At 45.5% G+C, this 11,609-nt stretch overlaps 1 protein-coding gene across 4 annotated transcripts; it reads left to right on the top strand.

Moving 5' to 3' along the window:
* The first annotated feature begins 590 nt into the window (after positions 1-590).
* Positions 591-8,765, top strand: LOC103632245 (uncharacterized). 4 transcript variants are annotated; one of them, XM_035960873.1, is made up of 5 exons: positions 591-887; positions 1,649-1,721; positions 3,915-7,399; positions 7,490-8,143; positions 8,401-8,709. In XM_035960873.1, exon 3 carries the CDS (start codon positions 4,000-4,002, stop codon positions 7,348-7,350), a length of 3,351 nt encoding a protein of 1,116 aa, XP_035816766.1. In that variant the 5' UTR covers positions 591-887; positions 1,649-1,721; positions 3,915-3,999; the 3' UTR covers positions 7,351-7,399; positions 7,490-8,143; positions 8,401-8,709. The 4 variants fall into 4 exon arrangements, with proteins under 4 accessions (XP_035816766.1, XP_035816767.1, XP_008652284.1 ...); XM_035960874.1 differs by having other exon boundaries at positions 594-887; positions 8,401-8,765; XM_008654062.4 differs by having other exon boundaries at positions 614-892.
* The last annotated feature ends 2,844 nt before the right edge of the window (positions 8,766-11,609 follow it).

The raw sequence follows: 11,609 nt of genomic DNA, 5'->3' as shown, positions 1-11,609 counted from the left end.
ATTGAACTCCTCTTACATATTATTGAATCTTTATTTGATCATCTTTTGTTCTAAGGCTTCGACCACTTGCTTGACCTCCTCCGTGACCTCAACATTGTCTCCACTCTTGGCACTATTATTTTCTCATGCAATTAAGCATTAATCACAAGGATTGGACACTAGTACCACTTGAAGGGATCAAAGTGCCTAGATGGGTGGTGTGAATAGGCATTTCCTAATTTTTTTTTAAAACGTAGTGGATTAAACATGGATAAATTCTTACCTCAAAAGGAATCTATGGACTTGTCCAAAAAATTGCCGACGATAAAAAAAACTCTGTATGTAGCATATTAATTCCAACATATTATCTATCTAGTTTAGCTAGTCAGCTGGTTAGCTAAATTTAATTGATGATGGAGCTAATTTGGAGAATTGGATAGTTTTGGGTCATATAGCTAGCCTGTTGGATAGTTATTTTGTTGTTGATTAACTAAAATTTAGTTTAACGAGACATTTAACTAGTCTCTTAAAGATGCTATTAGGATGCAAATAACGAGAAGAGATTGTAAAAAAGAAAAGGATACAGAGCGACGCGGATAACGTGACACCCCCTCCCCACTTTGCCCGTTTGGCAACGATGTTTTTGGTTTTGGAGGGAAGTTGCGCGCCACCTAATTTCAGGAGCCCCCGACACCAAAACCCCCCTGCTAGGCTGCTCGCCTGCTCCCAATTCCCACCTCCATTGCTTCAAACGCGGCGAGATCGGAGGCCAAAGCCGCGGCCAAACAAGGCTGTCTGGGGTCTCAAACCGAAGGCCCAAGCGGCGCGCCTCGACACCCCGGCTCCCCTCCGCCCAATCGCCTCCCGGCCCCCGCGCAGCGTGGCGCGTTAGGTCTCCGCCGCCTACCGTACGGTGCACTTCTTGGCCCCTCCCGTCTGCGTGGCCCTCCACCTCTTCTCCGCGAAACCGATGTCCTTTTCTGGGTTTCCTGCGCACCGCGCACGCCTGCTCGCCCGACGGGATGTCGTGGCGTGGCGTGGCTAGAATCTTGAAACCGCTAGTGTCATAGTGTGTCTCTATGTGCGCGCCGCCGCGCGGGTGCGTGTGTGCAGTGTGTTTCCATTCTGTCGTGCGTTCATTCCGCTTGGCTGAGACGGGAGAACAGGGATGAATTTTTCTTCTTCTCTTCGTGCGGGGCCTCACCAGCACCACAGAAGGGGCGGAAAGGGGTGGACGTTTCTCGTATATCCAATTGTAGGATTGAACTTGAAGGCGATGAGCGCTGGCCGAAATTTGTGGGTTTGACCGTTTGAGTGATTCACACATTGCCTGTTTCCAGCGTAACATGCGTTTGGTCGCTTGCTACTTAGAGTGCTGTGCTGTTTTGCCTACGTGCAACGCCGCATTACAAGATCAAGTTTATTACGAAATGTCTAAAATCTAAATGGAGTGTCATTTGGAAAGCAAGAATAAACGTGATATTTACTTCCCATCTTTGTTTAGTTTATGTAATTTTTCATCAAGAAAATACATGTTTTAGCTCTCTGTTGTATTTGCCATGCCAGCACATCAATGAAAAAAAATGAATGTCTCATTATGTTTTCATTATATTGTTGTTGTGCATACATTAGAGCATTTCTTATGATTGTGCTTTCATTTTATGGCCAGTCTGTATGCAACAAGAAGCTGCCAGCATCCACTCCACCACCTGCCCTCTATCACCGTCATTGTCTACTGCACGGTATGCTTCTCCATTTCTCATCCTTGTAGCTATTGCTCTTCTCTCTGCAGATTTTTGTAGTTCTGGATTTTTGACACACCTGCTAAATTAAAATGCCACCAGGAAATCTGGAATTCATGTGTTTTTTGTTGATCATACTGGATTTGATGAGAGAAGTGGCGACCTATATGATTTGATGTCTTCTGTCGGGGAAACTATGCAGCCATTAGTGGATCTAGGCTCGTGTAGATCTGTTCTGAAATCTGGCTGGATTTCAAAATTCAAAGTGCTTTAAGGTTGTCATACACTGGGCACAGTTAAGGCAATTATGCTGGATTCTTAGGAGTTGGATATGACATTGCGAACGGTCGTTTTTCGGTTGTAGTTCTGGCAAGGAAAAAACTACTGTCGTGTTATGATATGCCCAATTGGTAAATGCTGGTTGACAAAGAATGCAGAGTAACTGTAGTAGTCTGCTTCTGTACACTCAAGAGCGAAAATTTGCTGATTTGATGTTTCCTTTATATTAAAACACTACTATATGCATATTCTGTTTGCAGCACAATTTGTGTTTCTACTCCTTGTTTCTTGTGTCTGGCCCATTTACATAAATTGAAGTAATGGAACATCTATTAAAGATCTGTTATTTGGCAAACAAGAATGGATATGATATTTCATTTCCCTAATATTTTTGTTTTTTCCTTGTAAACTTCATCATAGTCGAGAATACACATTGTCAGTTTGTATGTCTCAGTGTATCAATCCAATAAAGGAATATCACATTAGTCCAACTATCTACACTTGTTCATGCAGTGCCCTCTTTGTGATCATGAGGTGGAAACCATCGACCATCTCCTAGCATCTTGTGTCTTTGCTCGACAGTTCTGGTTCTATCTGTTCCAACACGTTGGTATCCACCATTTGTCCCTACAGCTTACCGACTCTCATCCTTTGCTTTGTGTCGGGAAAGATCAAGCAGCGCTTCTGCGGGGCTAGCAAAGAAAGGGATAAACTCACTTGTGATCCTAGGAGCTTGGACCTTGTGGAATCTTCGCAATAGTTGCGTTTTTGATGGAGTGACTGCTAGCTTGGCTGGTGTTATGGGCTCTGCTTTGGAGGAGTGTTGATTGTAGGCTTTGACAGGGCCTTGGCCCTTGGGGGCTATCCTTCTTGACTACCCGTGCCCCTCTTCAGTAGTCTCAGCCTTGAAGTTATCTAGCTTTGATCGCTTTCTTTGTTTCCACAGACACGTTGTAAAAGGTTTCTTGTAGTGGCGTGATGTCATGTGTGTTGTATGGCCTCTTTCCCCTTTTTTCTTAATATAATGAAGCACAGTTCTGTGTTCTGAGAAAAAAATTCTTTCATATGTCACATCTTTTGTTGTTAAATCTTCAAATTGATTGCTCTAGTTGGTGTTCCAAATTTCCATCTGCAATCTATGAGATGTTAGAGGGCAAAAGCATATCGTTACCAGTGATTCTGCAAAGCATTCAAGATTTGTTCTTAACATACTTTAGGTGTCCTGTTACAGGATCATGTATGAAACTAGAACGTTAGAATGCTGAAATTACATGATTTCAGATGAAATGTAACAAGGCAGGCAAATATGAATATGAATATAAATATGCTTATGTTCTGTTTTCATAAAGGAGGCCTGACAAAGCAATAGGTTCAAGAGCGGACCTGTTCTCATGGCTTCTAGTTATTTTAAGGATATAAGAAGGGATGTGCAACAAGAGTTTATATTCCACAATTATCTCAATGTGTTGAAAGCTCTTAAAATATGAAAGAATAATACAAAGACAAAGCACATGTCTGTAAGGGATCATTTTTTGTTCCACTAGATAGTGAAATGAAGAAAAATGAAAAGAAATCGGGGAAAGATCAACAGAGTTTAGTAGGACTTCACATGGTAAAGACAGGAGCTAGAACTCACATAATCCATTCTATTTTGTTCAGTAAACAAATCACGATATTAGTAGAAGCAATTAACATTTTTTATTGTGTTTTATTGATATTCTCCTTATTACTTACCAAACTATGGGATTTTATTCTCTAGAGTAAAGGCTTTGTATTTAATTTGTATGCTATTTTTGAAATCATGTATTTTTACTTTTTCATACCCAGTTGATATGTTTTAAAGTGATAATGTATCACACATTGGTATGAATATCCCAATTCTATGACCTAACCAATCTCTTATTGCTTGTGCAGGATCTTGATGAAGACAAGTGATATACTTTGATGTTAGAATCCTCCACAAGATTAATAACCAATCCCTCTTCGGTAGTTCATTAGAATGGAGTGCAACAAGGAAGAAGCTTCAAGAGCTAAGGATTTAGCTTTGGTAAAGCTGCAAGAAGCAGACTATGCTGGTGCTAAAAGGATTGCCCTCAAGGCTCAAAAGCTTTTCTCTGGCCTTGAAAATATTTCTCAGCTGTTAACTGTTTGTGAAGTTCACTGCTGTGCTGCTATTAAGATCAACGGGGAGACTGACTGGTATAGTGTCCTTCAAGTAGAAACAACTGCAGATGACATATTACTCAAAAAACAGTACCGCAAACTTGCTCTCTTACTCCATCCAGATAAGAACAAGTTTGTGGGTGCTGAAGCTGCCTTTAAGCTAATTGGAGAAGCTCACATGATACTGACAGACAAAGTAAAACGTTCACGTCATGACTCAAAAAGGAACCCAGTTATTCCAAAATCTGCACCAAAGAAGCGTGGACGACCATCAAAGGAAACTGATTATGTTGCTAAGAGGGCCAATAAGGAAAATACTGATGCTGTATATTCAACTTTCTGGACCATTTGCACCACTTGTGGAACCAAATACCAGTACCCATATAGTTTGTTGATGAAAGTTCTCTTGTGCCAGGTCTGCTCAAAGAGTTTCTTTGCTTATGATTTGTCTAAGAAACCGTTTGTCAGAGTGGATGCATCAAATCCATGGAGTGGAATTGGGATGCGACACAAAATGTTTCCCAACCAACAACACAATTACCAGAGTGTTCCTACTCAGCAAAATCCTGTCACTGGTCGTCAAACTCCTGTCCCCGACCAGAAACAGCAACCTCGGAATGTCTCTGGTAAGCAAACTCCAGGCATTAACCAGCAACAACGATCACAGAAATTCCCTTTCAGTTCAAGGCCAAAGAATGTGGTAAATTCTCATCCATGGGGTGGATTTGGTAGGCAACAGGAAATGTGTCCTCTGAGTCAACCCACACATGTATCTGACCAAAAACCCTACTATCAAAGGGCCCCTGGCCAGCAAAACCCTGTCAATGGTCATCAAACTCTTGTCACTGACCATCAACAGCATTCTCTGAATACCCAGCAACAATCTACAAACCCCCCTTGCAATCCAGGATCAAAGAATGTAGTGAATTCTCAAGGGGCAGCCTTCCAGAATAGTAATGCAACTGCAAACAGTAACCTTACGGATGAAGCTGGGGCTTGTAATAGAGAAAAGATTACAAGGCCATCATTCAATGATGAAGATAGAACTAAATCACAGGTTGCAAATTCTGATAAAGTTCATCTAGTAAACAAGCAAATGAAGGGAAACAAGGTAGCTACAGGATCCAGTCATCCTGTTGCCATAAATGGTAGCCAAGTTGCTAGGAAAGATGTTCTTACTGCCGCATGTGCAGATAAAACATCTGGGCAGCATCCTTGTATAGCAAGCCAGCAGAGAAATAGTGTCATTGTTGAAGATGGGTCTGATGGTTGTGGAAAGGTTAGTGATCATCTTCCTAACTCTTCGACAAAGAAAAGGATAAGAAAAGACCATTCTTCCTATACTGCTGGCAAAAGTGATCATACAACAGAAAATGAAGTTGCTGAAGCAAACAGCCAACACAAATATAGTATTCCAAGCAAAGAGAAGATAACAAATGAAAAAGAAGTGATCAGTGGATTAAATCTTGATGTGTTGCAAGGAACAAAAAGAAAACAACAAACAAGTTCTGGAAGTGGAAGTGATGCTGCTGCTAAATCTGTAAACCATAGTATTCCCTGCAATGTTACAGTTTCATGTCCAGATCCAGACTTCTACGACTTTGAGAAAAATAGGGATGCAGATCGATTCACAGTTGATCAGATATGGGCAGTTTATGATGATCTTGAAGGCATGCCAAGATACTATGCTCGAATTAAGCAGGTCTACTCTCCAAACTTCATGTTGCAGTTCACATGGCTAGAGTATGATCCTTTGTGTGATGCTGAGAAGGAATGGTCTTCTAAGGAGCTGCCTGTTGCTTGTGGAAATTTCAGAGTTGGAAGAACACTCTTGACTGAAGACACTAAGATGTTTTCTCATGTTGTCTCTTGGACAAAAGGAAGGAAGAGGAACAGATATGAGATTTATCCTAAGAAAGGCGAAGTCTGGGCACTTTTCAGGGGATGGGACATCAACTGGGTTTCAGATTCCGACGATCATAGGCACCATGATTATGATATTGTTGAAATCACCTCAGACTTTGCTATGGGTTTAGGCACTTATGTGATTCCCTTGGTAAAGATCAAAGGTTTTGTCAGCTTATTTGTTCGATCAAGCAGTGAAGCACCATTTCTGATACCTAGTGGCAACACCCTTAGTTTCTCGCACAGCATCCCTTTCCACAGGTTGGTGGAAAATGGCAGGCAACATATCCCAACCGGTGCTCTTGAGCTGGACACTGCATCACTACCTTCTGATTTGGAGAAAGCGTTTACTCCTGTGAACCTCGACAACAGTTTTATGAGCACCGGAAGTGGTAGCACTCCATGCAATGTTTCATCTACTAGCTCCTGCGAAGTGCCGGTTGGAAAGACCGAACAGACTCAGGATGGTACTGGTACAGGTGTGAAGGATGGAGTCGAGAAGCTGAATCAGAATACAAAGGTCGAACAAGACAACGGCTCAGAAGCTTCAACGATTGATGACTGTGGCGATGGGTGGAACGACAGCTCTCCGCCAGGATCTCCAGCTGGGTTTCATTACCCTGACACGGAGTTTTGCAGCTTCACTAGCCTGAGATCATTCGACAAGTTCAAGAAAGGGCAAGTTTGGGCACTGTACTGCGACACCGACAAGTTCCCAAAGTACTACGGTTTGGTAAAGAGCGTCGATTCAGAAGACTGCACAGTCCACATAAGGTGGCTGGAGCACTGTCCGCGCGAACAAGTGGAGGAGCACCTGGCACAAGACGGCCTGTCCATTGGCTGTGGGTTATTCGAAGTCAGCAGGCAGAGTGAGACCTACGACTGCACAGAAGTCTTCTCTCACAGTGTGGAGGTGACGGGTAAAGGGAAAAGATATGAGATCCTTCCGTGTGCTGGCCAGGTGTGGGCTGTATACAAGGACTGGAGCCGCACATGGAGCTTCGAAGATTACAGTAGATGCGAGTATCTTCTGGTCGAGGTCATGGAGGTTTCTGATGGTGATATAACAGTGTCGTGCCTTACTAAAGCGGAGGGCTTTAGCACTGTGTTCATGCAAGAGCAGAACGGTAAATCCAGGAGAATAGCAAGGAGTGACTTGACTATGTTCTCTCATCAGGTTCCTGCCTACCGCTTGACAGACGAAACTGGCGATCTTTGTGGTTACTGGGAGCTTGATCCTGCGTCTTTACCGGAAGTTTTGCTGGTCAGGAAGACCAAGTGAAACATTGTTGAGCTGATAGAGAGGGGTTTTGGCACTGTGAAAAGTGAAGGTATGGTTTTGAACAGAGCAGTTTAGCATGATTGAACATGTGGCATTTTTTTTCCAGCTATTGTTAACTACTCATTTGTTTTCTCCGCAGTTATGCGCTGGTGACAAGGCTGTGGTACTGGATTGTTGTTTATTTTTGGCTAGTTGTACCTTGTTTCGTGTAAACAGGCTAGTCCATTAGTTTGCTACCTGATGCCACTATGGCAAGCCTTTTGCTGGCTCGGTCTCGCTTTAGGCTACGTTTCATCATCTCACCTGTTTGTCTTTGCTACGTCCATTGTGGACATTTTTGGTGGGTATACCAGTTGGTCGCGGCTGTCGTTCGCAGCTTACTAGTGTTTGCACATGGCACGCCACCTCTTCCCACCATCTCGCTTAAAAGCCGAGACAGTAATTAAGCAGTCAATCGACCCCAACATCACACATCCTAATGGCGGTGGCGGTGGACGCGGTGGCGGCTCTCTTCTCGCTGGTCATGGCCGTCGGGGCGCCGCTGTTCGACTCGCAGGTCGTGCTCCCGCTCAGCCTCTACCCGGCGCCGCTGGTGGACGTGTACCGGTGGTTCGTCGCCGAGTTCGACAACTACATCGTGGCCGACCGGCCGCCGTTCTTCCGCGGCCTCGTCTGGCTCGACCTCGCCTTCCTCTGGCCGGTCAGCCTCGCCAACCTCTACGGCATCCTCGCGCGCCGACGCTGGTCCGCCACCACCTCCCTCATGGCCGGTGTCCACATGCTCACCTACCTGGTAATTTGTATGACCATCATCTCCCCGGGCAGGCCTTCGTGCATGCCAAAAAGCAGCATTATATTTAGATGATAATTAGAAAGACCAAAACATAATTGAGTTTTAAAATTAATTATACAAACGGTATCCAGACGAATCTATTAGTTCTAATTAGTTTAGGATTAGTTCTCCATCCTAAAATTCAGGTAACTAAACTATATGAGAAACGTTATTACAATCTTATAATATATATTCCATTTACTTTTGTTTTGTTTCAGTCCGCAATGTTTGGGGAGATGCTGGGTTCAGGGAGAGCAACGCCGAAGCTGCTCGGGTTGTACGTTCTGTTCCTTGTCTTTGCTGTAGCTTCAGTTGCGCGTGGCCTCTGCTCCCGCTCAGCACAGGCTACACCGGCGGCAGGTCCATCGCCTGTACTTGCTGCTCCGAAGAAGAGGGTTTAGATACCTGATCAGGGCATGTTTGAGAGTCTTGCATTGGGTCCAAAACCTCTGAAAATTACACAATGTTCAAAAGTTTCCACGACATGGACTGGATTTTGCTATTTGAATGGCGGTCGACGTGCTAAAGACATGTGCCTGGTTTGAGACGCCAAGTAGAATGAGATATGGCAGTCTTCCCTCTTCACGGTGATGTAGTAGTCAGAATAATCGTAGTAGGTGTTGGACACCAAAATGAGCGGACGGTCCGGCCCATGGGCCCGGACGGTCCGCGTGTCCCGAGATTAGATTGACTCGGATGTTTATCCTTATCTCGTGCGTGGTTATCCATCTAATCACGTGGGAGTTTGTTGGCTATCTCTTAGGAAAAGGTCCAGACCTCCTCCCCTATAAATATAAAGGGGTACGGCTGATTGAGAACCCCCGAACACATTCCAATCGAACCAATTACCTTATTTACTTTTCCTGCCCTAAGAATAGATGTAGCATAGTTCTAGTTGTAGTCTTCCACATATCCACCTCCATCCCTATTCGACTCTACGTCGTCTAGATCCGTCTTGGGTGGCCTGCCGATCCCAAGACAACCCTAGGATCTCACCCCTCCCGGGGGGCAAGATCTAGTTGTCCATCCAAGACCTCTTCCTCGAATTGATCTCTTAATTCCTAGGCGACTCCACATCGTCTGGGGACGCCCCGGGTGACCTGTCGACCCGGGGCACCTTAAGATCTTTTCCCCCAGGGGACGAGATCTAGATTCCAGCAAGGAGGAAGACGACCCTGTCGCCAGGTCGCGGACCGTCCGGCCCAGAGCTGCGGACCGTCCGGCGTGACGCAGGGAAGACACCGCTCCTACGCCCAGGTCGCGGACCGTTCGGCCCAAGGCCGTGGACCGTCCGCGCTTGACCAGAGAGCACCGCCGCCGGTTCTTGTTGAGTGATTGGCGCTCCGAAAAGGTGCCAACATACTTTTTGGCGACTCCGCTGGGGAAGAGGTTGCAGGTCTACAAAATCAGGCTTACATGGCCGATTCTAAAGATCTCAACAGTGCTTCTCCAAACAGCAACACACGACTGACTAATTTATCGGCCGCTGAGCGTGAAAGATTAAAAGATGACATGAAGAAAATAGACGAGGAGGTCCAGCGACAAGCAGATCAGGTGCTCAAGGTGGCGGATAAGTGGTTCTTCTCGCACTTCAGGGTAGATTGCCACCAGGTCCAAGAGAGGGAGATAAAAGTCGAGTATATGTCAGCCGTGCTGCAACAGCTCCCCACGATAGGTGATGCCAGGTCAGCCGATGATATTCCATTTATTAAAATTTCTTTTGATAATCGGATTAAAAGTATCACAGAGGATATAGAAAGGATGGCACATGCATTAGGAAAAACTCACATGCCTAATTTTTTATCACATAAATTAGGTGCCAAAACAATTGCGCCAAATACATCGGCAACAAATGGGTTTCCCCAGCCATATTCTGGTATGCCGATGGACTCATATCCAGGACGAACGTCACCACCATCTTCGCTAAATGGTGAGTCAATTCTGAGCACGGCCGGACCGTCCGCACACAATTGCGGACCGTCCGGCCCTCCGTCAGACCGTCCGGCACCCTACGCCGGACAGTCCGGAGTTACGCAAAGCCCACCACAAGGGTCGCAGGCGTTGCCTGACGTGAACGGACAGTCCGAGGATAGTACCGGACCGTCCCATCCACCCGCAGACTGTCCGACTGCGCAGGTCGGACCGTCCGGAGCACCAGAAGTCACCTGTGATCCGCCTAGTGCGGAAGGCCGGCATAAATATAACCGGCCACCCAAGCCCCAAGAACCAAAAAAGTCACACGTCCCTGAGCTTGTTTGGCCCGCTAAGGCCAAACCTTCTGTTCGCTCTCACCCGCACTCGACACAAAAGGAAAAGGTTAAGTTCACATTTAATATTACTAAATGTGATAAAATATTTGATAAGTTGCTTAAACATGGTAATATTAAATTGTCACATGCAATTCCTCCGGTTGAACAATTAAAAGGGCGTGTTTATTGCAAATGGCATGGCTCCTTTCTCCATAACACCAATGATTGTGCCGTCTTCCGTCAGCAAATACAATCGGCTATAAACGAAGGCCGGTTGAGGTTTCAAAAAGAGGTGAAAATTGACAGGACACCTGTTCCTGTCACCACATTAGAGCCAACGAGCAAAAAGGCCATAATTCGGCCTTGTGCGGCCGATAAAAGTAAAAATAAAAATATCGTCATTGGTGATCCTCGCACACCAAATATGTCACGCAGAATGGTTACTCTGAAGGCTCCGGACAAAAGAAAGACCGGAGGCACCGGGGGGCAAGCACGATCGGACACCCGATCACGGTCATTTGTCCCGCGTACGCCGGACGATCCGGGTACTAAGGCTGAACAGTCCGAGACAGGCGCGGACAGTCCGACTATGATGGCCGGACGGTCCGCAGATGGTCAGAAGCAGCAACCTCAGACCATCGGACCACAACGTTTCAACACAAGTGTTAGGAAACAAAACACTACTAAGACGTCTGGACGACTCAGTAGAGTCGGCCCTACTTTTGGTCAGTTGCTTGCCAAATATATGAAGAAGGTCGTTCCACACAACCGGCCAATAAAACAAACGAAGTCAAAAGGGCGACCTGTGCGAAAGCAAAAGACGACTAAACGGACCCAAAGGGTAGCACAACCAAGATTGCCTTGTCATCCTCCTCTAGGGATAGCATGGTGCGTCCCATTCTATCCATCGCCGATGTGTTGTCCTGCTCATGTGTGGGGTGGTACGGCGATGAATTCGTATTACTGGCCCAATCCGTTTGCTTATTTGGGCTGGGGGGCACCACAAGTTTTTGCCTATTGACAGGTTGATCAGGTAGACATGGCCGAAGAGGATGCGATCCGAAACGGCCTCTGTGCATTAAAGTCCCATCAAGTATTTATATTATCTGATCGCAAGAGCCGATGACTTGCATCGAGCTGAGTCCTTACTTCGGGAACAAAACCTCATGAGGTCAATT

The sequence above is a fragment of the Zea mays genome, chromosome 7 (genome assembly GCF_902167145.1).
Source record: "Zea mays cultivar B73 chromosome 7, Zm-B73-REFERENCE-NAM-5.0, whole genome shotgun sequence".
Lineage (NCBI taxonomy): Eukaryota > Viridiplantae > Streptophyta > Magnoliopsida > Poales > Poaceae > Zea > Zea mays.
The sequence above is the reverse complement of the archived record's forward strand: the minus strand, read 5'-3'. Positions and strand labels throughout refer to the sequence as shown.

What these genes read in the sequence shown, in the direction of transcription:
- LOC103632245 (XM_035960873.1), top strand. Translation starts at nt 4,000, where the DNA reads ATGGAGTGCAACAAGGAAGAAGCTTCAAGAGCTAAGGATTTAGCTTTG.